General features: G+C 44.2%; 1 protein-coding gene and 1 long non-coding RNA gene across 6 annotated transcripts; one reads left to right on the plus strand and one right to left on the minus strand.

Annotated features, from left to right (window-relative positions):
• Positions 1 to 4236: 4236 nt before the first annotated feature.
• ZNF10 (zinc finger protein 10) lies at positions 4237 to 25926 on the plus strand. 5 transcript variants are annotated; one of them, XM_058691596.1, is made up of 6 exons: positions 4237 to 4514; positions 14838 to 14935; positions 15740 to 15815; positions 17573 to 17699; positions 18091 to 18186; positions 23441 to 25926. In XM_058691596.1, exons 2-6 carry the CDS (start codon positions 14925 to 14927, stop codon positions 24904 to 24906), a joined length of 1776 nt encoding a protein of 591 aa, XP_058547579.1. In that variant the 5' UTR covers positions 4237 to 4514; positions 14838 to 14924; the 3' UTR covers positions 24907 to 25926. The 5 variants fall into 5 exon arrangements, with proteins under 5 accessions (XP_058547579.1, XP_058547581.1, XP_058547582.1 ...); XM_058691598.1 differs by lacking the exon at positions 14838 to 14935; XM_058691599.1 differs by lacking the exon at positions 14838 to 14935 and having other exon boundaries at positions 4237 to 4413.
• Positions 25082 to 27468, minus strand: LOC131489565 (uncharacterized). The gene is made up of 2 exons (XR_009250658.1): positions 26335 to 27468; positions 25082 to 25283 (listed from the first exon to the last, which is right to left on the minus strand). It is a non-coding gene; the product is annotated as an uncharacterized LOC131489565 (long non-coding RNA).

A 27468-nucleotide genomic window follows, 5' to 3' on the forward strand; every position in this document is an offset into this window, starting at 1 on the left:
CTCCCTCTCTCTGCCCCTCCCCTGCTTATGCTGTGTCTCTGTCTCAAAAATAAATAAACGTTAAAATAAAAAAAAATTAAAAAAAAAATACTGAAGACAGTTTAAATAAGTGCAAACAGCTTAAAAATTTGAAAGTGGTTGCCATTGAGAAGAAACAGGGCCCTCTGTTTTTATTATGAGCCTTTTTAACATATTAGATATCTATTTATTTGTTCATTGCTTTTGAGAGAGAGAGAGAGAGCACATGCACACATGATCAGGGAAAGGGGGAGGGAGAGGGAGAGAATGTTAAGCAGGCTCCACGCTCAGTGGAGAACCCTATGCAGGGCTCCATCCCATGACCCTAGGATCATGACCTGAGCAGAAATCAAGAGTGGGATGCTCAACCGACTGAGCCACTCAGGCACCCCAACATAATAGATTTTTTAAAAAATGTATGTATATATTTCTTAAAAAGTAAATAAATTTCAGAGAAAATACATGAATTAGTCAACCAAATCAAGAAGTAGAAAAACAGCAACAAAGTAAATTTAAAAATACAGAGTAAGGGGCGCCTGGGTGGCGCAGTCGGTTAAGCGTCCGACTTCAGCCAGGTCACGATCTCGCGGTCGGTGAGTTCGAGCCCCGCGTCAGGCTCTGGGCTGATGGCTCGGAGCCTGGAGCCTGTTTCCGATTCTGTGTCTCCCTCTCTCTCTGCCCCTCCCCCGTTCATGCTCTGTCTCTCTCTGTCCCAAAAATAAATTAAAAAAAAAAAAAAAAGTTGAAAAAAAAATACAGAGTAAGTTACTGTACAGAAAACCAAAATACAAAGACATAAAACCAAACACAAAAACTATCAAAATCCACTTCTTTGAAAAGATTAACATAGATATATATATAATGCAGGACTAATCCATAAAAAAAGGATGGCCCAGAAAAATATTAAACTCAAAAAGGAAGAAATGGCTACAATTATAGCAATGATTTTTAAGTATCACTAAAAAGCAGTGATTTTTAAAATCTCCAAAAAAATCACTGTAAAAGATTAGTATAAACAACTTTAGGCCAACAAACTTGAAAATTCAGATGAGATGAACAATTTTCTGGAAAACCTAAGTGTCCAAATTGACTAAGAACTAGAAAACTTAAATGCATCAACTACCGTTTAAAAACAAATTGGGAGTGCCTGGGTGGCTCAGTCAGTTAAGTGTCAGACTCTCGATTTCGGCTCAGGTCATGATCTCACAGTTCCTGAGACTGAGCCCCTTGTCGGGCTCTGTGTTGACAAGATGGAGCCTGTTTGGGATTGTCTTTCTCTCTCTCTGCCCCTCCTGCATATGTGCTCTCTCTCTCTCTCTCTCAAAAAAAAAAAAAAAAAGAATCAGATGTCAAATATCTACCCCTAAGGATTTTGAGCCCAAAACTTACAATGGAAAAACTATTTCACAAAATAGAAAGAAAAAAATCTAGACTTCCCAAATTATTCATGAGACTTGTGAAATCTTTCTGCTACAGTACAGGAGACAGTCGCACAAGGAGAGTGTAGAGGCCACATTGAGGCAAACAGTTTTTTTTTTTTAATTTTTTTTTAACATTTATTTATTTTTGAGACAGAGAGAGACAGAGCATGAACGGGGGAGGGTCAGAGAGAGGGAGACACAGAATCCGAAACAGGCTCCAGGCTCTGAGCTGTCAGCACAGAGCCCCACGCGGGGCTCGAACTCACGGACCGTGAGATCATGACCTGAGCTGAAGTCGGCCGCTTAACCGACTGAGCCACCCAGGTGCCCCTGAGGCAAACAGTCTTGAGAGATGGAACGTAGAAAGGGCCACAGGGACCACGTGGCTGAATACAGACAGACATTTCAGGCCCTAACTGACCAAGGGGCTACTTACAACCAGGCAGTTACCAAAAAGGGAAACTTCCATGCATGGCCATACCTGCCGCCTCATCTTCCCCCTTCAAAACAGCCCCCGCCCACAGCCCTGTGCAGACGGCCTCCCCTCTGCTGTCCTGCCCTTGACAGGGAGCGCTGCTCCCTTGAGGTGCGCTCAGGAAGTCGATCTCCCTCATTCTGTTTCGGGTGAATTCTTTTCACCCACTGCCACCAGCTTCCGCTTCATGGTGGCCCCACATTTGGGGACCCATCTGGTAGGGTGAGACCCCCACATGTAAACACCACAGATAGAACAAGAAGGTTAAAATGCAAGTAAAATATTAACAAATTGAATACAGCTGTTTACTAACGTGATAAAAGAACATTACATTTAATCACTGCACATTTGCAAGAATTACTGACAAGCAGAAAAACTACTGTTGTTACTATAACAGCTACTGAACACTCTTGTACCCACTGTATCTTGAAGCAGATCTGAGGATGCTATATTATTTTTAAGTATTTCAGAATTTATCGCTGTATATCTGTATAGGAGTGTGTGTGTGTGTGTGTGTGTGTGTGTATGTGTGTGTTTTAAGAAAGCTCTATGCCCAGGGGTGCCTGGGTAGCTCAGTCGGTTAAGTGTCCAACTCTGGGTTTTGGCTCAGGTCATCATCTCATGAGTTTGAGCTTTCGTGAGTTTGAGCCCCACATCTGGCTCTGCACTAACAGCACAGAGCCTATTTGGGATTCTCTGTCCCTCTCTCTCTCTCTCTCTCTCTGCCCCTCCCCTACTCACGCTGTCTCTGTCTCTCTCAAAATAGATAAATAAACTTAAAAAAAAAAAAGAAAGCTCTATGCCCCTCCTGGGGTTTGAATTCACCACCACGACATCAAAAGTTGCATACTGGACTGAGCCAGCCAGGGACCCCCGGAATTTATCTCTGAATAAGATGACCAGGATACTGTCACACCCACAAAATCAGCAGTAATTGCTTATTATCAAATATGTAGGCAGTGTTCAAACTTTTCTGTTATCAGGATGTTTTTATTATTTTTTTAAATGTTTCTTCATTTTTGAGAAAGAGAGAGGTGAGCGGGGTAGGGGCAGAGAGGGAGGGAGACACGGAATCCAAAGCAGGTTCCAGGCTCTGAGCTGTCAGCACAATGGGGTTCGAACCCACAAACTGAGATGTGTGACCTGAGCCGAAGTCAGATGCTCAACCAACTGAGCCTCGCAGGCGTCCCTCCATTTTCAGTTTTTTATTATTTTCTACTTTTTTCCTTTGTCCAATTATTTATTTATTTAGAATTTTATTTAATATAATTTATTATCAATTTGGCCAAAATACAGTGTGTAAAGTGTGCTCTTGCTTTTTGGGCTAGATTCCCGTGGTTCATGGCTTACATGCAACACCCAGTGCCCATCACCCATTTCCCCCTCTCCCCTACTTGTTACCAGTTTTTAAAGTTATTTCTTTGACTCATGGACCAAATAAAGGTTCATACAATTTCAAATCCTTTTTTTAAAAAGGTTATTTATTTTGAGAGAGAGCGCGCGCCCAAATGGAGAAGGGATAGAGAGGGAGGGAGAGAGAATCCCATGGGTGAGCTCGAGACCTGAGCAGAAATCAAGGGTCGCACGCCCAACCCACGGAGCCACCGGGGCGCCCCTCGAGTCCCTTTGAATTTAAGTTTGCCGGGGAGAACGGAGACATCATTCCTGGGCCGCGACCCACGAGCAGACGAAGGATTAGGGCAGACCCAGGAAAAGCTCGCGGATCAGGTCACCGGTACATCCCAACGCCCACTCCCGAACCGGCAGCCCCCCCCCCCGCTCCACCGCCGTCCTGGGACCGCGCGCGGCTCCGCGCCCTCCCACCCTCGTTTCCCCGCCTTCCGGCCGGGCGAGGCCTCGGCCGCTCACCCAGCCTGGAAGAGCGCTCGGCGCGGGAGCGGCCCCTCCCCACGTCGCCTCTCACAGGCCGCGCCTCCTCAGCTCCGCGCGCTCCCACGCGCTCCCCTGTCCTCGCGGTACCTGCCTCTCGGAGTCGGACCCGCCCGGCCGCCGCGGGAATGGAGCGGAGAGCGCGCGCCGGGCGGACGGCGGCGTCTGGAGAGCAGCGAGCGGAGCTCCGGCGCCCGACCGCCCCAAGAAGTCCAGGAGCCGAGACTACATTTCCCAAGAGCCCCCGCGCCGCGCCGCGCCGCTCCTCCCTGCCCCGTGGAGGGATTCTGGACTTCTGGTCAAGGCTGCCGCGCGTGCGTGCGTGGACGGGGGCGTGTGTGTGACGCCCGGGGCTGCGGAGTGTGCGTGAAGGGACGGGAGTCCCAGGGCGCGGCGGGCCGGGGGCGTGGGCGTGGGCGTGAGCGCGAGCCCGCGGCGGGCAGCGAGGAGCCCCGCGCGAAGAGCCGGCCGCCGCCCGGGCGGCCCCCGTGCACCTCGCCGCGGTCGCGTCGCCTGCTCGCGGAGGCCTGGCTCGTCATTGATTCGCCGTCGCTGCTGCCATTGTGACGGGATCGCCTCGCCCACCGCGCCTCCCGGTGCTCGCTGCAGGTACACGCGCAGGCGGCGGCGCGTGTGTGTTTGCTTCGCAGTCGGGCCCGTCGTGTTGTTGCTTGTTAACCTCAGCGCTCTGGGTGGACGGTGATTTCGTTGTAAGTTTTCTTCCCAACTGATTTTTACCCCTTGCGTGGATGACTGTTTTTCCCGTTGCGGGTGATTCTTGAATTCACGTCGTAGCATCAATAGCGCACATTGCTGCTTTGCAAGAATGATGACAATACCCCCTAGCGTTTGGTGTTTGTGTTGTGTGGTGCTGGTGGTAGGTTTGAACCACATATTCTCAGTGGTTCAGAATGCGGTGTCTTTTGGTCCTGCTTCTCTTTTTCCAGCTAGGGCTGCAGGTTTAAATTTTGCATTTGGCTTTTTCTAGCATTTGCTGAAAATGACCATGCTGTTTTTGTTAGAGGAGGAAATTTCTTAGCAGTAAGAGCCTCACGTTCCTGGGAGAAATCCAACGTGGTTGTACTGTTTTTAAAACATGTACACTATTGGATTCTATTTGCGGATATTATCAGAGTTATAGGCTACTTGCTTCTTGGAGAAGTAGGTCTGCTTTAATATCCAGCCTGTAGAAAGGGCTGGATAAGTTTCTGTTTCTTGATCTAGTCTAGAAATACTAAGTTAAAAACACGTTTTTACCTGTTACTGCCAATATTGGCCTGATGCGGGGTTCGGACTCACAAACTGGGAGATCATGACCTGAGCCCAAACCGGGAGTGGGAGTCGGAGGCTTAACTGACTGAGCCACCCAGGCGTCCCTATTTTATTTTTATTTTATTTTATTTTATTTTATTTTATTTTATTTTATTTTATTTTATTTTATTTTATTTTTTAATTTTTTTTAACGTTTATTTATTTTTGAGACAGAGAGAGACAGAGCACGAACAGGGAAGGGTCAGAGAGAGGGAGACACAGAATCTGAAACAGGCTCCAGGCTCTGAGCTGTCAGCACAGAGCCCGACGCGGGGCTCGAACTCACGGACCGCGAGATCATGACCTGAGCCGAAGTCGGCCGCTTAACCGACTGAGCCACCCAGGCGCCCCCCTATTTTATTTTTAAGTAGGCTTCACACCCAGTGTGAGGCTTGAACTCAGATGCAGAGGTTAAGAGTTGCACACTCTACCAACAGAGTCAGCCAGTCGCCCCTAACTTGTGTAGTTTTTTTTTTTTTTTCTTTTAATTTTTTTTTCAACGTTTTTTATTTATTTTTGGGACAGAGAGAGACAGAGCATGAACGGGGAAGGGGCAGAGAGAGAAGGAGACACACAGAATTGGAAACAGGCTCCAGGCTCCGAGCCATCAGCCCAGAGCCTGATGCGGGGCTCGAACTCACGGACCGCGAGATCGTGACCTGGCTGAAGTCGGACGCTTAACCGACTGCGCCACCCAGGCGCCCCTTGTGTAGTTTTTTTTAATCAAGTAGATTAACTGGAGGTGCCTATGTGTTTAACTTAGTTTTAATTATTATTTTATTTTCCCTTGACACTAGAGTTGTTAAGCCAATCAAAATGATGCATATCATCTAACATCTAGTATGATGTCAAAGGTAAGGTTAACATCAACATTACTTAGATCCCACCCAAAGTCTATGGAGAAGGTGGAGCATTTCAATTCTGGTAATAGCAGAATATACCTTGCTTTTAAAGTAAAAGGGAAGACGAGATGGCATCCAGAATGCTAGCTACAAATGTGTCAGGTTGGCGATGTTGACTGTAGTTAACTGTCTAGACAGTTAAATAGCACAACTGGTCCTCACCCCTTTTAAACTAACTCAGCCCTGCACTAACTTTTTTCTGTGACCTAATTTACTTCTCTTCTGTTGCATTAAGATTGTCTTGCAAAGCCTCCTGGAGGGTGAATTTCACACGTTCATGCCTATTCTTGAAAATTGTCCCCTTGTGCTGTCATTCCTTCTCTCAGTACACATTTCTTGAGCTCTGAGCATGTGCCAGTCATAGGGCAGGGATTTGACATACAGATGAAGAAGGAAGTCTGTTCAGTATTTTATATTAACATTGTCTCAAAATTCTACTTAGGACAATATACAAGGTATTTTTTTGGAAAAGAGATTACAAAATTATTCTTATTATTATTGCCCCCCCCCCCCCCCCCGTAGAAGAGATTCAGTTAACATCAATGAGTTTTTAGTAAAGTGACTGAAAAGGAAATAGGTAAGTGAATAGATTCTTTACTGTCTTCAGTAACAAGCTAACACATGTGTTTGTAAAAGAGTCTACTCACAATAGGAATAAAGTATCTAATATTACTTTTAACTAGAAATATACCTCAGCTATGTGAAAAACTTTAACACCTTACTAGTAGATAGAAAATAAGAATAAAGGATGAATAGAAATGAGAACAGTTCTGTTTTTTATTAAATTCATTTGTCTAGGAAATAAAACTGGGATTTTTTTTCCCAAGAATCCCTATGCACTTTGTTCTTTATATCTTCATCTTTTTTTTTCAATTTTTATTTAAAAAAAATTTCTTTTTTAATTTTTTTTTTAACATTTTATTTATTTTTGAGACAGGGAGACACAGAGCATGAACGGGGGAGGGTCAGAGAGAGAGGGAGACACAGACTGAAACAGGCTCCAGGCTCTGAGCTGTCAGCACAGAGCCCAACGCGGGGCTCGAACTCACGGACCGTGAGATCATGACCTGAGCCGAAGTCGGACGCTTAACCGACCGAGCCACCCAGGCGCCCCTAAAAATTTTTTAAATATAATTTATTGTCAAGTTAGCTAACATACACAGTGTGCTCTTGGTTTCAGGGGTAGATACCCGTGATTAATCGCTTACATACAACACCCAGTGCTCATCCCAACAAGTGCCCTCCTCAGTGCCCATCACCCACTTTCCCCCTCCCCTGCCACCTGCATCAACCCTCAGTTTGTTCTCTGTGTGTAAGAGTCTCTTATGGGTTTGCCTCCCTCTCTGTTTGAAAGTATTTTTTCCCCGGGGCGCCTGGGTGGCTCAGTCGGTTAAGCGTCCGACTTTGGCTCAGGTCATGATCTTGCGTTTGGTGGGTTTGAGCTCTGTGTTGGGCTCTGTGCTGACGGCTCAGAGCCTGGAGCCTGCCTCGGATTCTGTGTCTCCCCTCTCTGTCTCTCCCCACTCCCTCTCTCAAAAATAAATAAACATTAAAAAAACTAAAAAAAAAAGAAATATTTTTTCCCCTTCCCATCTCCCAGTTATGGGGGAATGTTATGGAAGTAGCTCATTTCTTTTCTTTAAAAAAAAAAAAAATTTTTTTTTTTTTTAGTGTTTATTTATTTTTGAGAGACAGAAAGAGCTTGAGTTAGGAGGTGGGGGAGCAGAGAGAGAGGGAGACACAGAATCTAAAGCAGACTCCAGGCTCTGGGCTGTCAGCCCAGAGCCCAACATGGGGCCTGAACCCACAAATTGTGAGATCATGACCTGAGCCGAAGTCGGACGCTTAACCGACTGAGCCACCCAGGTGCTCCTTTTTTTTTTAAGCTCGTTCCTTTTCATAATTTGATGAGAAAATGTTTCTGTTAAAAAGAGATACTCCTAGGGGCGCCTGGGTGGCTCAGTCGGTTGAGCGTCCGACTTCAGCTCAGGTCACGATCTCACGGTCCGTGAGTTCGAGCCCCGCGTCAGGCTCTGGGCTGATGGCCCAGAGCCTGGAGCCTGCTTCCCATTCTGTGTCTCCCTCTCTCTGCCCCTCCCCCGTTCATGCTCTGTCTCTCTCTGTCTCAAAAATAAATAAATGTTAAAAAAAAAATAAAAAAAAAATAAAAAAAAATAAAAATAAAAAGAGATACTCCTAGAAATGGTGGGTTACCTTGGTTTTCATGACATAATTTAAACACTGAAGGCTTAGTAACATAGTTTTAAAAACTTACAGGTTTTAAGAATTTGTATTTTAAGGAAAAAGAAGTTTAATATCGTAATATGTCTGTTTTTCTTACAATACACTTTGGTCTTCAGTCACCGTATAGGATGTCTCACATCAGACTGAAGTTTCCTATCACATCAGCATATTTTGTATCTTCTGGGAAGGAAGCAAGGTCAGGACTGTGTGTGGCATAGGCTGTATCTGGCACAGAACCAACACCAAGAGCATTGTTTTTGCCTCTTTCCCCACAATATCTGTTGTCTCATTCTTATGTTTCTCACATTTCATTATGAAAACTTTTGAACATACAGCTGAATTAGAAGCAGTTTACAGTGAGTACTTGTAACCCCCCCCCCGACTCTACCATTAACGTTTTATTATTCTTATTTTAACATACATCTGTTTCTTCGTCAGTCCCCATCTTTTTTTTTAATGCATCTCAGTGTAAGTTGCCGACATCAGTATTCTTCCCCTAAATACTTAAGAATGCATGCACGTTATTAACTAGAATTCAGTATTTGTATAGCTTTTTCTTTTGATGTAAAATTTAGGTAAAATGCACAAAATGAAAGTATACGTTTGCTGAGTTTTCACAGACGCATGGTCCTTGCCATCTTTTCTGGTCCCAGAGCTCTAACCATGGCTTCTGGGTTCGTTTGCTAATCATTCCTTGCCCTTTGCACGTGCTAAGTCCTGATGTACTTACTCAGAATCTAAAGAGATTCTGTTTGCTTTTGTTCAGAAGCATATACTCCATATGCCCGATTGAAATGCTGTCCCTGTCAACGTCTTGCCTGTCTCTGGGCACTGGCCCTCAGGTACTGGGACTTAAAATAGAGACTGGAGGGCAGACACCTTGGGAAACAGACGTGTTATCTTTGTGGGTGCTTGTTAAGAATTTGACAAATGCCAGTGGAACAAATATGAAGTTCAAGGCACTATGCCAGTCTCTTTCTGAGATTTAGAAAGAGATTATCCCAATTCTGAAGTGGTTCCTTGTCTCCGAAGGGATGTGGACAAGTGAGTAGTGGTAGCTTAAGGCAGAGTGAAGTGCTGGAGTGTTCCATGATTACTGTTCAGGGAAGTTATTCTTTCTCAGACAACAGGAAGGCTTGTCAGAAAAGGGGGAATTTAAATGACGCTTAGAGAACGTGGGATGAGTGCAGCAGGAATTCAAGTCGCAATGTAGTCAGGGCCCGGAATGTGGATGGTTGTGAATCCCGTATACTCAGTTGCTTGATCAGAGATGTGCTGCAGAGCCTCTTGTGCCTGGATAGTAGCTTTCATAGCCTCTGGTTCATACTTGGAGCTTCTTGCAGCTGATCTCTGCCCCGGCGGTTGGCAGAAAAATCACTCCCCAAAGAACCAGAACCTTATGGTGGATGTATTACCTTGTATGGCAGAAGGGAATTTGCAGATGTGATTCAACTAAGGACCTTAAGATGGGGAGAGTACCCTGGATTGTTCAGGGGGGCCCAGTATAATCCCAGAGGTCCATTGGAATAAGGGGGCAGATGGTGGGTGTCGGGGAGACGTGACCACAGAAGAAAGGCACAGAGAGAGATGGTGTCGCCAGCTTCCTGGCTGTCAGTCCTGATGCCTCCATCAGAATTTCTGACTCTGCCCCTTGCCCTCCTCTCTGCTCTGGCTCCAGCCTGCTTCTTTGTCACTGCCTTGCTCTCCAGTCCCCAGCACCTCTTCCAGCTGTGCCTTTTATCTTCTTTCTTCACCTCCAAGCTGTTCATTCCTTTCGTGGAATGTGTCTGCTGCCTCCAGCAGTATGTTGAGACCGCTCCCCCAAATCGTTGCTGAACCCTTATCTAACCAATCCAGCACATTAGAATCCAGTCCTTAGCTTATCTGAACTCTTGTTTTAAGTCTGCCCTCCTTGAAATTCTTCTGGCTTTTGATATGCCTCTCTTCTGGATCTTCTCATTCATTAGTGGGTCTTTCTTTCTCTCCTGTTTGCTTCCTAAATGTTGATTTTTCCCCATAGTCTATCCTGGTTTTACACCTTATCGTACTTCTCATGTTATCTTTGGTTGACTTTATGTATTGCCATGGTGTCATCTGATAATACCATGAGCTAGCTTTATCAAATCGTACTGTTTCTTACTGGGCTTTATAGGAGTTATGTCATAGGGTTGTTGATAGGGATGTCTCATCTCTCTCAGACTCCTGTCCATTTGCCTACTTCATCTTTATCTCATAGCAGAAGAACACAGTCACTCTCAAATCTGTGACACAAGGCCACCCCTCACTCCCCCGAGTCTTGAGAATAGAGCTGATTAGTTTGGATAGATACAGATAGAACAGAAATGTGCAAGGCAGATGATACAGCTGGATAACCCTCACATCTAAATGTATCTTCCTAAATGTCGTTTCTCTGGCCCATTTTCTGTGTTTAAAACCAATGCCATGAGGATGTGAGGGTGATCTGGCTGTGACATCTGTCAGCCCATCGATCGCCAGTGTTGATTCGGCTGATCTGGTTTTCTAGGCGGGTGTCCCCTTCCTCCCCCACTCCGTGTGCGTCCCTCCCGAAGCTGTGCGCTTGGTCAAAGAGGACCACCTTCCCCAATACAGGAGGACTGTCAGTCAAGGGTATATGAGTAGCTGCGCTCGCTGCTAGACCCTCCAGAGGAGCTCTCAGGGACCATTTGTAGGAGAACGTGGGGGAGTCAAGCTTCCAGAACTCCAGACACGTCCAGATGAGGCGCTGCACACGGCAGTTTGCCTTTCTTTAAACAGACACACAAATACACACGGTCCCCTCCTTCCTGTAGTGCCTCCTCCTGATACGTTGTCCGTCACAGAATGTCCCAAATGCAGACGAGGCAGTTTTAAGGTGCAAATCTAGTATCATTTCTGGGCTTAAAACACATAGGAGTCTGAAAATGGCAGTTTTGTCCTTTTGTGACCTAGGTCTGGCCATATGTGTTTCTGGGCTCCTTTCTGGCTCCTCCCTGCCCTTCCCAGTATGCATTGTCTCAGACTCGGCCTTTGTTCACACAGTTCCCCACCCTCCTTTGTCTGCCTGTCTGTCTGACTCAGCCTTGAACCCACCTGGTGGTCCGTGACCCCTTGGCCATGCTGTTATCAGAGCAGTAATCATAGTGAACTCTGGGTGTCCGTTTCAGTTTCTTCTGCTAGACTCAGCTGCTTGATGTCAGGAAGAAATACTTAATTCGTGTTTTTATCCCCTGGGCCTTGTACAGAGCCAGGCATGGAGTAAGTGTTCACTAATGATATATTAAAACGACAGAAGAAGATCCAAATCTGTAACACCAAGATAGTCATCACTTTACCAGCAGTTCCGCTGAACACAAATAAAACTCATCCCAGTATCCCTTTTGGGGATCAGTTTTGGCCAGTTGCATAGAAAGATACTTTGTGTATCTGGTGACTGATTAAAGAAGCTGGTTATCCCTAAGAAGTGGTAGGATTTAATTAATTAATTAGCTCGAATAGGTTTGAATTAAGTAGATTAAATAATGGCTCAAATCAGTGGTTCTCAACCTTGGTTGCACATTAGAATCACCAAGGAAATTATTTAAAATAAACAAAACCCTGGCCCCTTTGCAGGCAATTAAGTCAGAATCTCTCAGAGAAGGACGGCATGGGATGCTGGTGTCGTAATTTATAAATATACTTGGCAATCCCAGTATTCAGTTAGGGTCGAAAACCACTGGTTTAGATAAAGGTTGGAGTGAGTTATCAGAAGTGGAGGTTAAGGGAAATTAGGATGAAATGAGATTAACTATAAACTTTTTAAATTTTATATAATCATAAAATGGGAGAGTCACTGGAATGGATCTTAGATATATCTATGTAGAGGCTGTACTGTAGTTGCTTTTTTTTTAAATTAAGATCTGATTGAAAATTTATCGGTGGCCAGAAATGTCCTGTTTCCTTAGGCAATCTGATCTATTTCCAGGTGTCATATGATTAACAGTGTCTTATTATATTGACTCATAACTGACTTTTTTGTGACTCTGCACATTATTCCTAATTCTGCCCTCTGGAGCAACTCAAATATCCCTGTTCCACAGGACCTCTAAATATGTGAAAACCATTCTCTTGCTTCCATAAAGTGATTTCTTATGTAGTTTAACATCCCTGGTTATTTCAGCCTTTATTCATCTGACATGAAAAGTAAGCTCCATGAGAGGTTAAGAAGCCACTTAGTAAGTTTTGGAGCACAGTTTGAAATATGCACTTGGGGTTGAGGAACAAGGTTGGGATAGAAGACAGAGTGATCTGTTCATTCTAGCTGAAACACTTAGGTCTGTTGTGTGCCATGCAGTGGGAGAGACAGGATAGAACAAGTAGATATTCTGTGTCCTGATAGTGCCTAGGGCGTCACTGAAAATGGACACCAAGAAAGGCTGAGGACGCAACAAAGGGAAACCTACATTAAAGTTCATCATGATTTTTGAAATCATTAGAGGAGACTAAGAACCAAGATATACAGAGGAAAGCGAGGTGGTGAAGGAGGCAAAGTAAATAAAGAGCTTCAAGAACATTCCAGAGGCCAACAGCGTCCTCTGTAACAGATGTTGTTGGTGAGAACCGTTTTAATGGTATGGCAGGGCAGAAACCATGTTGCTTTTATTCACATAAATTTGCATAGAACTGCGAGGAAATCCTTAAGATCTCCAGAAGACAAAGGGGGGAAACAATAGGAATGAAAAGTTCAAAAGAACTGTAAATACAAACATACGGAAAATAGTCAAGCCCAGTATTCAAAAGGTGGAAGTTAAAAATACAGTCTAAATTTAAAACAACTTAAACACGCAATGTTTATAGACTTCTGTGTCTGGCCATGATGGAGTGACGGGGGTGGGGGTGGGGGGTGGGAGTGGGGTAGATTTACGGTCTTGCCCGTACAACAGCAACAACAATAAAGAGACAGACAAAATACACGAAACAGTCGGTCTATTTGGATATCAGATGACAAAAGACACTCATCCCTGGGAGATGGAAAAGCAACGAGGTAAGCCTTCTGATTGCCCAGTTTATTGCCTTTGAGAGGGTTTCCAGTTTCCAGTAGAGGAAGGAGGAACTGAGGTGGAGTCCAGCAGACTTCCTGAGCCAAGGATGGAGCTAAGAATCTGGGAGAGCAAAGCAGCTGTAGTTCATAGGACAGACCAGCAGAGAGGAGAGGTCTGCAGAGGGCCTCCCCCGAGGACTCAAGAGCACAGAGCAGCACATGTGTGAGGAAACTCCCCAGGACAGGGAAGGAATCCTCTAAAGGGTTGGAGGGAATAGTCCTGATATTTGCATGGGGAATACTGTTCCTACGGGCTAGGCTGGAGAACTCCTGTAATTCCTGGAGCATTAGGAATGGAGCTATTTATGTAAAGCACTGAAAGGAAAAATAACTCTACCTAGAATTCTGTATTCAGCAAAAATACATTTCAACAACAAAGACAAGACCACCAACAGAATGGGAGAAAATATTTGGAAATTATACATCTGATAAGGGTTTAATATACACAGAATACGTGAACATATTTGTGTATGTATATGTATGTATCTCATATGTAGAATGTACAAAGAACTACAACTCAATAACAAAAACACAAACTTAACTAATTAATAATGGGCAAAGGACTTGAAAAGACACTTGTCTGATGGCCACTAAGTATGTGAAAATAATGCATATCAAAACTACAATGAAATATCACTTCAAACCAACTAGGATTGCTGTAATAATCTAAAAAATGGAATAACAAGTTTTGGCAAGCATGTGGGGAAACTGGAACCTTGGATGTTGCTGGTGTGACTGAAAGGACGCTACTACTGTGGAAAAGTTTTGTGGGTCCTCAGGGAGCTCAGCACACAATTACCATATGACCCAACAATTCTGCTCCTAGGTACAGACCGGAAGGGATTAAAAGCAGGGACTCAAGCAGGTACTTGTACACCAGTGTTCACAGCAGCACCATTCACAAGACCCGCTAGATGGAAACAACCCAAGGGTCCATCAACAGACGATGGGGTAAACAACATGGTCTGTCCATACACTGGAATATTACCTGGCTATTATAAGGAGTGAAGGTCTGATTCATGTCACAGCATGGATGAACCTTGAAGACATTATGCTGAGTCAAATAAGCTAGACACAAAAGGACAGATATTGTATGATTCTATTTATATGATTATCTAGAATTGGTAAATTCAGAGAGACAGTAGGTTATCAGAGTCTGAGGAATAGGGAGTTTGCTTAATGTTTCAGAGTTTCCATTGGGTGATTAGAAAGTTTAGAATTCTTAGTGAGGGTTGTATAATATTGTGAATGTAATTAATGCCACTGAATTGTACACTTAGCGATAATTAGCAAATTTTGTTAATTTTTTAACTAGAATTTTAAAGATGAATAATGTAATTACCAAAAACCATTGTGATTGTGTACTTTGAGTGGATGAATTGTATGGTATGTGAATTATGTCTCAGTAAAGCTGTTTTGAAAAAAAAAAAAAGCAAAATGAAGACATTCTCAGATTTAAAAAGCTGAAAGAATTTATTACCAGCAGACCCACATTGCAGGAAATGTTAAAAGATGTCCTTCAGGGAGAAAGGAAATGAAACCAAATGGAAATCTGGATCTACTGGAAAGAATGAAAAGCACTGGCAATGGTAACTACGTAGGTAAATATATAATATTTTTTCCTTATTGTTTAAGTGACTTTAAAAGATAATTGACCGTGTATTAGATTTCTAGTGCTGTGTAACAGATTATCTCAGACTTGGTAGCTTCAAACAGCACCCATGTACTAGCTCACAGTTCTGTAGGTGGAAGTCTGACACACTCTGGCTGGGTTTTCTGCTCCGGTATCCCAACAGCTGCTGTCAAGGTGTTGGCTGGCCTGAGTTCTCATTTGGAGGCTCTGATTGTCGGCAGAACGCGGTTACTTGTGACTGTACGCTGTCCTAGGACTGGCTGTCAGCTGGGTGCTGCTCGTAGCTCCCCGAGGCCGCCCACACTCCTTGCTGTGTGGCAGCCTCCACCTGCAGGCCAGTAGTGGCACATCCCAGTGTTCTTGTGCTTCCAATCTCTGACTTCCCTCCTGTGATCAGCTGGAGAAAACACTTGTTTTCTTATCTGTAAAGTAAGGATATTAGATCGAGGCGGGTTTTGTTTTTTGGTTTGTTTTTCTCAAAAAAGAGAATTTGTAGCAGTAGAACCATATAAATTGCAAATGAAATTTTGTATGGAACTCTAGAGACTAAGGGGAAAAACTGCAATCGACATAGCTCTTTTCTTCCTGCTCCTGGGAATTTCAGCACTGTAGATGTGTTTTTGGACTATCTCTGATGTTCCTCTTTGTGTGGTGGGTGTTTGCATTATACTCAGCCAAGTATGAGGGAGTCTAGGTTGATGGTTTATGAAACCTCCCCATGATAGCAAACCTTCCTCATGTTTCTTTTTTCTACCTTCTCCTCCTCAGGATCTTCATTACTGAAAAAAGCATCATCAAGAACAAGGAGGGCATGGAGACCAAGTTGTTAATGGCCCGGTCCCAGGTAAGTTGGGCTGCCTTCTTTGTTTTCCAACTGAGAACCCCTTTCTGCTTGAGTTTTGGAGTCCTTTGACTAGGAACTTGAGAAATTATATCTTGGACACTCTTCTCTGGGAGACTGGCACTATTTTGTTTGCTTGTTTATAGATGTAGTTTTATTTCCTTCCATGTAAAAGAAATAGAGGTTTAGCAGTGATGTGGGCAGGAGCCAACTGGGTGATATTGAGGATTCTGACAAAATGCTTTCATCCACACTGGGGATGAAGGCCACAGCATGCTTCCTCCCCACAAAATGATGTGGGAACTGGGAGTGTTCGTGCCTGGTGGGTCTCTCTGGCCCCTGGTTGTGCTAGATGTGGAGCTGGCTACGTGATGCCTCCCTGGGGAGCTCCTGTCAGAAGGAGCTCAGGCACAAGTTATGTACTTATCCAGGGGTGACCACAGCCAGGGCATGAGGAGCTTGGGGGATGGAACCTCTGGGAGCATCCAGGGTGGGAGACGGGGCCCCTGGTGCCTCGTTCAGCTTCCTCCCCTGGAGCGTCCTACACATACTACCTCTGCGTATGTGGAAAATCCCACCGAGGAGTGCTGTGGGTTTTGCTTTCACTGTGCTACATATTTTGAAGGAGTTAGGAAAACTAGTAATATTTACCCAGATGTTTACCGTTTTTGTTCTTCATCCTTCGTTCCTGAGATTTAAAGTTTCTCTCTGTTAATATTTCCCTTTTGCTTAAAGAACTACTTTTAGCGTGTCTTTTAGAGCAGGTTTGCTGGGGACAAATTCTTTTACTTCATTTGAGAGTATATTTTGCATCATTCCTGAAAGATATTTTCACTGGATATTCTGGCTTGACAGTTCTTGCAGCTTTTAAAAAGCTATTATTCCATGGTCTTCTGACCTTCATGGTTCTTGAGGAGGTATCCTTATTCAAGTAGGTGTTGTTTCTCTGTGTAGTCAGCATTTCTTTTTAATGTAGCTAATAAAGGCCTTGCTTCTGTGTCTGTTGTTTCTTTGTCCAATCTTCATTTAAAAAAAATGTCTACCATGGAGGCGCCTGGGTGGCTCAGTCGGTTGAGCATCCGACTTCAGCTCAGGTCATGATCTTGCAGTTCGTGAGTTCAAGCCCCACGTTGGGCTCTGTGCTAACAGCATAGAGCCTGGAGCCTGCTTCGAATTCTGTGTCTCCCTCTCTGTCTGCTCCTCCCCGGCTCATGCTCTGTCTCTCTCTCTCTCTCTCTCTCTCCTTCAAAAATAAAATAAAAATAAATTAAAAATTAAAAAAAATGCCTACCTACCAATGTTTAGGAAAAATGTTTTGGATAATTATTTTAGATCAGAAAACATGGTGAGTTTGGTCTCTGAAGCGTGAAGTTATACTTGAACTGAAGACTGCTGTGTCCCTCTTTTTTCTGCCTTGAATTGGGTTCTTTATTTCACATAATATAAATGTAGATTAACTTTTGGTGTCTGATGCTCCTTGCTGTAGGTGTCATAACAGAGTTGATTTAAATGCAAGTTCTGACAATTTCTAAACCTAGAGCATAACATGGAACTGGATCTTAGACGGTAGGTATCTAATAGCCATTCCTGTTAGGACTTGATCAGAATCCGAAATAAATACTACTCACTTCTGGAATGAATTCTGGCCCATTCTCTTTCCCTACCCCAGTGCTGTCTGCCTAATTCTCTTTCTGTCTGTACTCAGGAAGGAAGGGCGGAAATATATATCTGGCTTGATACAGATTTGTTCCATGTTGTAGGCACTGGTGACCTTCAAGGACGTACTTGTGAACTTCACCAGGGAGGAGTGGAAGCTGCTGGATACTGCTCAGCAGATCATGTACAAAGATGTGATGCTGGAGAACTATAAGAACCTGGTTTCCTTGGGTAAGACTAAGTTGTATTCTCGGAGATATCCCCCTGTGAGGATTTTGGTTCTTCATTGATCAAAAGGTATGGAGATCATCAAGCACATATATCAGAGTATGAGCTCGGGGCCAGGGATGTGATTTCCTTGGGGCAGAGAAGAGGGCTTTTGTACTCACTTCTACTTTTGTGTTTGTGTGTGGGATATATATATATACACATATACATATACATATACATATACATATACATATATATACACATATGTATCTGTAGCCTCCCCTTGTCTACTTTTGAGAGTCCCCCCGGGACTAAGAAGGGGTTGGGGTTGGGGCTGAATCTGGGATGCTCTTTGTGTCCAGGACAGAGCTTCCCAACCCTTGCCCAATTCTTTATCTTTCACCATGCACAGGGCATCAGCTTCCCAAACCAGATGTGATCCTCCAGTTGGAGAAAGGGGAAGAGCCGTGGCTGGTGGAGAGAGGGACGCACCGGGAGACCCACCCAGGTGAGGACCAGTCAAGAGGTGTTGTAGGTCATGGCCCGGAGGAGCATGAGGGGCTGGACTCCCTGGGCACAGTGGTCACTGGTTCTCATTTCTTTTTTTTTTTTTTTTTTAAATTTTTTTTCAACGTTTTTTATTTATTTTTGGGACAGAGAGAGACACAGCATGAACGGGGGAGGGGCAGAGAGAGAGGGAGACACAGAATCGGAAACAGGCTCCAGGCTCCAAGCCATCAGGCCAGAGCCTGACGCGGGGCTCGAACTCACGGACCGCGAGATCGTGACCTGGCTGAAGTCGGACGCTTAACCGACTGCGCCACCCAGGTGCCCCACTGGTTCTCATTTCTGAGGCAAAGACTGAGTTTATTTACCTTCTGTTTCCCCATGACCAGTCTTTCTACAGTCTTGCCACACGCCATTTGCATTCCGAGACAAACGTGTACTCTTCAGGAAAATTACCTTCCTGTTCATGTGCTTGGTTTCAGCCCTGTTGGTCTTGCTTTCCTGGTTCTTAGGCTAATTCTAGTGTCGCCATGCTCTCATGTGTCACACAGTCTTCCCTTTCATCCTCACCTGTCTTTTCCCTTTCCTGTGGCCCCTTCCCATGGCCTCGTGCTGTGGGGCTTGGTCACTGGCCACTCTTCTGAGTTTGCTGAGGGGCTTGCCAGTTCTGCTGGCTGAACTCCTTTTTCTCCAGAACTGCTGCTCCCAAAACACATCTTTCTTACTGTACTCCAGCTCTTTATTTTGTATTTTCTCAATTCTTACTTTTAATTCTTTTAATTAATTTTTTACTTTAAAGATTTTTTAATGTTCATTTTTTTTTTTTTAATTTTTTTTTTCAACGTTTTTTATTTATTTTTGGGACAGAGAGAGACAGAGCATGAACGGGGGAGGGGCAGAGAGAGAGGGAGACACAGAATCGGAAACAGGCTCCAGGCTCCGAGCCATCGGCCCAGAGCCTGACGCGGGGCTCGAACTCACGGACCGCGAGATCGTGACCTGAGCTGAAGTCGGACGCCCAACCGACTGAGCCACCCAGGCGCCCCAATGTTTATTCATTTTTGAGAGAGAGACAGAGCGCACGCGCACGTGAGCGGGGAGGGTCAGAGAGAGAGGGAGACACAGAATCCGAAGCAGGCTTCAGCCTCTGAGCTGTCAGCACAAAGCCTGACTCGGGGCTCGAACCCACAGACTGAGATCGTGACCTGAGCTGAAGTTGGACGCTTAACCGACTGAGCCACCTGGCTACCCCTAAGTGTACTTTTAAATACCATAAACTGTTTTTTGGTTTTCTTACATTTGGTCTTGTAGGTGACGGTCTCAAATTTCTGCCTCAAAGGCAAGTCCTTTAATACAGTGTTAGAACTTGATCATGCAGTTGCTTTGGGGCTGTGGGAAGAAAGATTGTCCTCTGTTTTCTTTTCATTTCTCTATTATTTCCTTTATTTTTTTCATCCACGTCTTCATTCATTTACAAGCTTTCCCAGGTGTCTCTTGACTGCTATCTAAAACTAACTGACTAGATCAGCAGTTTAGATTTTTATTGAGAATTTGCTGTCAAAAGAAATACTGAAACTCCATGTGCTTAAACACATGGAATTTAGGGGAATCTACCAGGCTATGTGAGCTTCATAATCAAAGTGGAAAGAAAGTATAATGAGTGGTGGCTTTAAAAATACAAATGATGAGATGATGAATGGATGCTACATATTTTAAATATAACTCACTAGAGTATTGTGTTACGTAATATATGACAAGTTTTAGGATTTTAATGAAGGGAAGAATCACATGTATGTGTTCAAACATGCCACTCACAGCTGTTCCCCATTGGTACCCAGCCCCCAGTCTGTATCACACATGTTCATTTTAGAATTTTCCAGTTGGCATTTGTGGTTTGAAAAACTTCTCCGTGGGATTTTGATGCCCTGGAAGGAGGGGACTGGAGAATAAGGGTGGTGTGTTCCTTATCAGAAATCATGGCTGCACGCATGCATGTGTGCACGCGTGCGCACACACACACACACACACACACACACACACACACATAAGGGGCTATTTACTCAGCCTTAAAAAGGAAGGAGATTCTGCGAACTACATCATGGATCAGCTTTGAGGATGTTATGTTAAGTGAAGCCAGACACAAAAAGATAAATAATATGATTAATTTACATGAGGTTACTTAAAGTAGTCGAAATCATAAAGACAGAAAGTGTGATGGTGCCTGCCAGGTGCTGGTGGGATGGGAGAAGGGGATTCCTGTTTAAGAGGCACCGAGTTTTGATTCCACAGAGGAGATGACATAAGGGGATGTCTGTACAACCATGCAAATGTATACCTGAGCTGTACCCTTAAAAATGGTTAAGATGGTAAATTTTATGTCATGTGTATTTTACCACGAGAAAAGAAAAGTCAGGGTGAGGGAGAAGCTAGTAGCTAACAAAGTGGTGACTGAAAACGGAGACTGGTGGGGGTTCCACAAAGAAGGCGGTTAGGGGCCTGGCACAGGGATTATCAGCAGGCCTGTTAGTTCCTGGCGCTGCGAAGATAAAGTTCCACAAACTGGTAGTTCACACAAGTGTGCTTTCTCAGAGCTCAAGGTCAGAAGTCTGAAATCAAGGTGTCAGCAGGGCCACACGCCCTCTGGCGCCTGGAGGACAGGATCCTTCCTTGCCTCGTGAGGCTCTGGTAGTCTCAGGTGTTCCTTGGCTTGTAGACACATCATTCCAGTCAGCCTCTGCCTTCGTGTCTGTCTTCTCTGTATGTCTGTCTCTGTATCTCCTCTCCTTTTTTTTTTTAAATTTTTTTTTTTTTTTCAACATTTTTTATTTATTTTTTTTGGGACAGAGAGAGACAGAGCATGAACGGGGGAGGGGCAGAGAGAGAGGGAGACACAGAACCGGAAACAGGCTCCAGGCTCCGAGCCCTCGGCCCAGAGCCCGACGCGGGGCTCGAACTCACGGACCGCGAGATCGTGACCTGGCTGAAGTCGGACGCTTCACCGACTGCGCCACCCAGGCGCCCCAACGTTTATTTATTTTTGAGACAGAGAGAGACAGAGCATGAACGGGGGAGGGGCAGAGAGAGAGGGAGACACAGAATCGGAAACAGGCTCCAGGCTCCGAGCCATCAGCCCAGAGCCTGACGCGGGGCTCGAACTCACGGACCGCGAGATCGTGACCTGGCTGAAGTCGGACGCTTAACCGACTGCGCCACCCAGGCGCCCCTTCTCTTTTATTTTTTATTTATTTATTTATTTATTTATTTATTTTTAAATTTTTTTTTTTAACATTTATTTATTTTTGGGACAGAGAGAGACAGAGCATGAACGGGGGAGGGGCAGAGAGAAAGGGAGACGCAGAATCGGAAACAGGCTCCGGGCTCCGAGCCCTCGGCCCAGAGCCCGACGCGGGGCTCGAACTCACGGACCGCGAGATCGTGACCTGGCTGAAGTCGGACGCTCGACCGACTGCGCCACCCAGGCGCCCCTCCTTTTTTTTTTTAAGTGTATTTATTTTGAGAGAGAGGGAGAGCGAGACTCGGTGCAGGCTCAGCACAGATCCCAACTGAGCCACCCGGGGCCCCTCTTCTCTCCTTATAAGGGCACACCCTGCTCCAGTACTACTTCGTTTTACCTGCATGTGCAGTGATCCTGTTTCCAAGTCAAGCTGCCACCTGAGATACGGGCACATATCTTATTTGGGGCACACAGTTCAACCCATACGCCACGTAAGAGTAGAATATTACCCCACTTGTGTAGGGAGAGATGGTACTTTGTAAACAGTGTTTTTGGGTGGGGGGAGCCTCGCTGGCTCAGTCGGTAGAGCATGTGACTGTTGACCTAGAGGTTGTGAGTCTGAGCCCCATGTTAGGCGTAGAGATTACTTAAGGGGCGCCTGGGTGGTTTAGTCAGTTGAGCGTCCAACTTGATTTCGGCTCAGGTCATGATCCCAGGGTCGTGGGATCAAGCCCTGTGTTGGGCTCTGTGTCAGATGTGAAGCCTGCTTAATGTTCTCTCTCTCCACCATTTCTTTAATGGTGTTTCTTTTCTAGGTTAAGAACCAACATTTTACCTAAAAGGCATTGAGAAACAGGCTTTTAACTAGAGTAAATAATGTGCAGTAATACAAGTACAAACAAAAGGGCAGAAAATCCCAGGAGAATAGGAGTTAGGGGCCAGGTTGTGAGTTAGTGTTCTCTGGTGTGAGTCCTATCAGTTGTTAAGTCTTGATGTCTCCAAACAAAGGAATCAGGATGTAAGACCAGAATAATGTTGTTGTTGTTGTTGTTGTTGTTTTGTTAGTGTTTTTTTATTTTTGACGGAGGGAGAGAGAGACAGAGCATAAGCGGGGGAGGGGCAGAGAGAGAGGGAGACACAGAGTCTGAAGCAGGCTCCAGGCTCTGAGCTGTCAGCACAGAGCCCGACGCGGGGCTCGAACTCACGAGCCGTGAGATCATGACCTGAGCCGAAGTCGGACGCTCAACTGACTGAGCCACCCAGGCGCCCCTTTTTTTTTTTTTTTTAAGACCAGAATAGTGTAAATAATGATTACTATGGTATTGCTTTGACCACACGTGTGTCAGAGTCTGTGATGAACTCATACCGTACACTACTTAATGACAATCTTACGCCACAGTTAACTGTCGCTCCTTGGATTACAGATAAGCAAAGTGATGTTTGAAAAGTTTAACAACTTGTCTGAATTCACCACTAGTAGTGTTACAGCTTAGAATCAGAGCCTGTGGCTGGATAACGTGTGTACAGTTGCTTTTCCTGCCTGTTGCTTGGCCTTTCTGAGGTTCTTGGTGCCAAACGTCTGGACATTATCGTGTTGCACTCTGCTGGTGTCAGGAACAGGCACTCCCTGGCATAAGGCTGAACTCGTGGTTTAGGAATGTGAAATTGTAGTGTGAAGAAGGCATGTCAGGGGGAGGGCCTGGCAACAAGTAGACATGTTAGGTTCTTACATCATTAATAGTTTAGATCATGGGAGTGCCATAAGGGATTTCCCTTATTGCCACCCAGCACTGAATATCCTGATCCCGTGTGTCCTGCCCAGTCCTGTGGCTTCCCCTTGGCCTCACTGCTTCTCTTCTGTGCTGCACAGCCCAGCACCCTTCCTGTTTGCTGCTCTCCTCTTTGCTTTCTTACTAGGAAGGCAGCTGTATAAGCAGCTCGTGCAGCCTCCATACTTCACATCCCACTGTTTGGACCTTAATGGTTTTTTAGTTACACAAAGGTTCCTCATTTCTTTCAGATTTGGACACTGCGGTTGAAATTAAATCATCAGTGTCCAGTAAGAGCATTTCTAAAGATAAACAATCCTATGGCGTTAAAATGGAAGGAATCCCAAAGAACGATCTCTGGTATTTGTCATTAGAAGAAGTCTGGAAGTGTGAAGACCAGTTGGACAAGTATCAGGAAAATCAGGAGAGACATTTGAGGCAAGTGGCATTCACCCAAAAGAAAGCACTTACTCAGGAGAGAGTCTGTGAAAACGGTAAATATGGGGGAAATTGTCTTCTTCCTGCTCAACTAGTGCTGAGGGAGTATTTCCACAAACATGACTCACATACTAAAAGTTTAAAACATAATTTAGTTTTTAGTGGTCATCAGGAAAGCTATGCAAGTAATAGTAGCGAATGTGGTCAAACCTTCTGTCAAAACATTCATCTTATTCAGTTTGCAAGAACTCAACCAGGAGATAAGTCTTACAAATGCCCCGATACTGTCAACTCTCTTACCGGTGGTACAGCCCTTGGTGTATCGAAGGGCATACATAGGGAGAAACCATATGAATGTAAGGAGTGTGGAAAATTCTTTAGCTGGCGTTCTAATCTTACCAGGCACCGGCTTATTCATACTGGAGAAAAACCCTATGAATGTAAAGAGTGTGGAAAGTCTTTCAGCCGGAGTTCTCACCTCATTGGACATCAGAAGACTCACACTGGTGAGGAACCCTATGAATGTAAAGAGTGTGGAAAGTCCTTCAGCTGGTTCTCTCACCTTGTGACCCACCAGAGAACTCACACAGGAGACAAACTGTACACGTGCAGCCAGTGTGGGAAGTCATTTGTTCACAGCTCCAGGCTCATTAGGCACCAGAGAACTCATACTGGAGAGAAGCCTTATGAATGTCCTGAGTGTGGGAAGTCTTTCAGACAGAGCACACATCTCATTCTGCATCAGAGAACTCACGTCAGAGTGAGGCCCTACGAATGTAACGAGTGTGGGAAGTCGTATAGCCAGAGGTCTCACCTTGTGGTGCACCATAGGACTCACACGGGACTGAAGCCCTTTGAGTGTAAAGACTGTGGAAAATGCTTTAGTAGAAGCTCTCACCTTTTCTCCCATCAGAGGACCCACACTGGAGAGAAACCATATGAATGCCACGACTGTGGGAAGTCCTTCAGCCAGAGTTCTGCCCTCATCGTGCATCAGAGAATTCATACTGGAGAGAAGCCATATGAATGCCGCCAGTGTGGGAAAGCCTTCATTCGGAAGAACGACCTTATTAAGCATCAGAGGGTTCATGTTGGGGAAGAGACCTATAAATGTAATCAGTGTGGGATTATCTTCAGCCAGAACTCTCCGTTGATAGTACATCAAATAGCCCACACTGGAGAGCAGTTCTTAACTTGTAACCAATGTGGGACAGCGCTTGTTAATAGCCCTAACCTCATTCGATATCAGACAAATCATATTAGAGAGAATCCTTATTAATATTACGAATGTGGAAAGTTCTTTACAAAGAGCAATAACTTGGTTTTACATTAGAAACTCCTTCTGGAGGGAAGCAGTGTAGATGTAATCTGTGCAGAAATGCTTTCAATCTTGTCACTACCCTTTTGTGCACTAGAGAAATGGTCCCAGAAGGAGAAATAACCGACAGATTTCATTGTAGTACAAAAACACATCAGCTTTTCTTTCCACAAGTTCCTATAAAAGCAGTTGTCCTTGGAGCATTCTTGACCGAGCCTTAAAATGCTAGAATCTGAGAAGGAACCATTAAGTAGGTGGGAGATTATCCAGCTTCATTGCCTTCTTCAAAAAGATGTCAGTCAGAATGATACTTCAGAAAGATAAGTCAATGAGAGTTCCTATTGCAAAGAATAAAAAATTGATAGTTATTGTAAAAAAGTGGAAAATAATATTCCAGTGAAATAACCTGCCATATTTTTACTTGATTGTCCTTCTGGGACAGTTAGTAGTGTCTACTCTTTTATGTGTCTGATATAAACCACATTTTGGTTAGCAGGGAAAATGCTTAAAATTAATGTAAAGCTGAAAAAGAACACATTTACTAGTAATGGTACTTATTTTAAGTATATTTGCATGTGAGCAAGAATTGAAAAACTCTCTGGATAATGAACAGAATCGATTTGTTAGGTGATGGGATTGAGTGAGTTTTATAGTTTATTCCATGTTACTCCAATAATTATTTGAAGGTATTTTTAAACATTAAAAAGGATATCCAGTTTCTCTATTCTATCATCAAGGATGCTTAAGGACCACCTGCTAGCAAGTTTCCCATTCTACGTTGTTTGGGTCCTGGAATTGTGCTCTTTGAGACCGTGTGCTGAAGGCTCCTGGGAATTTAAACACAGGGTTTCTTTGGACTTTGAGACCTAGAAGATTAGGTGTTTGAGCACATGAGGGAGGGTCCCCTTTGAGTGGGAGCAGGTACCTGGGCCATTCTTAGAGCAGCTATGCTCATGAAATAAACAGCACTGCTCAAAGCCACCCTCCTTCCAAGGTAGTCTTTTATCTTTATAAAGGAAACTTAGTGGCTAAATGCCACTAAGTGGCTAAATGTCAACAAGCTTGAGCTACACTACCCGAGTTGAAATTCCACCTCTGTCCTTAACTTGCTGGGTGAACTTGGGCATGCTGCCTAACATCGGTGCCTCTTCTGTAAATTAGGGACATTACTTACCTTGTAGGACTGTGGTGAGTATTAACTGAGTAAACATATAAACAGCTTAGAATAGTGCCTGACGTATATTAAGTGCTTTATTGTTGTTAGCTGTGGTAACTGGTGTCACTGTTGTTGCCCCGCCTCTGGTGTGCGTCATTGAATTTAAACCTGCTTGCCAGTAAGCAAGAGCTCCTGGAGCTCTCACTTCCTTCCCAGCCACGTTTCCTTCTTACCTACATCAGCACTTCTCAGCCTGAGGAAATCACTACCCGTAGTGGGTGTATCGACTCACTTCTGAGGATCGGTAAACAACTTTTAATATTGTATGCAAAATCATCTTGTTTGTACAGAAGTTTTCTCTTCTAGGGAGAGAAGCCTGATCTTCAGATTCTGTGGTAAGTTCATGACCCAAAAAAGATTCAGAAAGAGAACCTGTTCTAACTCTCTGTTTCATTCTATAAATGGATCTCTGTGAAGGACTAGCCATTATTTGCCATTTTCTAGCAAACAAAATATATTTTAGATGCTTAATGATTGATTGTTGAGTGATAAGTATTTTTGAGACCAGGAGGACAAAGATCTTGATGTCTCTCTCCCAGGAAAAATCTAGAAATGACTGTCAAGAGTCATGAGACTTCACAAGGAGCAGGAGACCATCTAACATGTAATCTTCGTTCCAGTTTTAGTATATGTGCTGCCGAAGCGAGTACCTAACGTGTAATCTTCATTGTACAGTTGAGATCAAGTGAGTTGGCACTGGTCTCACATTTTGAGTGAAGTCAGACCAAGAACTAGATCCTGGGTTCCTCAATTAGTGCTCCGTTCTTCAGTGCATATATATATCATTCGCATGTATAATGTACTCCTATCAGAAATCGTTTTCATGGTAAGCAGTGGTTCTTAATGGGAGTCGAAGAGTGGTCCCTTAACCGGGCCTCTTAGAGTTTCTGATAACCTATGGCTCAATTTTCCTCCACTGTATAATGGAGTTATTTCTAGTATCTACCTCAGAGGGTTGTTGTGTGGATTAAGTGAGATAATGTGTATAAAGTATTTAAAACAGTGCCTGGCCCACAAGTACTAAATGTGTTAGCTACTACTACTGTTATTAACACACCAAGGAATGTAGGAAGAGAGAAATGTCTACGGATGGTCTAAACTAACTAAACATTGCTTATGATAGTGCAAACTTTGCAATATAGAAATGTATAATAGCAAAATGGTTATAGCGTATCCGTGTCATGGAGTATTACACAGACATTGAAATTAATGCAAACTGTTGACAGGAAAAATGTTGATGTTGTCATGTGTTTTGAAAAAAGCATGATGAATAGTTGTTAATATGGAGTAAACTGAAATGTATAAAA

This window comes from Neofelis nebulosa, chromosome 11, assembly GCF_028018385.1.
Source record: "Neofelis nebulosa isolate mNeoNeb1 chromosome 11, mNeoNeb1.pri, whole genome shotgun sequence".
NCBI classification, from domain to species: Eukaryota; Metazoa; Chordata; class Mammalia; order Carnivora; family Felidae; genus Neofelis; species Neofelis nebulosa.

Coding starts and splice junctions, on each gene's coding strand:
- ZNF10 (XM_058691595.1), top strand. CDS start 15,690: ATGATAGCAAACCTTCCTCATGTTTCTTTTTTCTACCTTCTCCTCCTC. Junction 15,816..17,572: donor TGTTAATGGCCCGGTCCCAG/GTAAGTTGGGCT, acceptor TCCATGTTGTAG/GCACTGGTGACCTTCAAGGA. Junction 18,187..23,440: donor GCACCGGGAGACCCACCCAG/GTGAGGACCAGT, acceptor CATTTCTTTCAG/ATTTGGACACTGCGGTTGAA.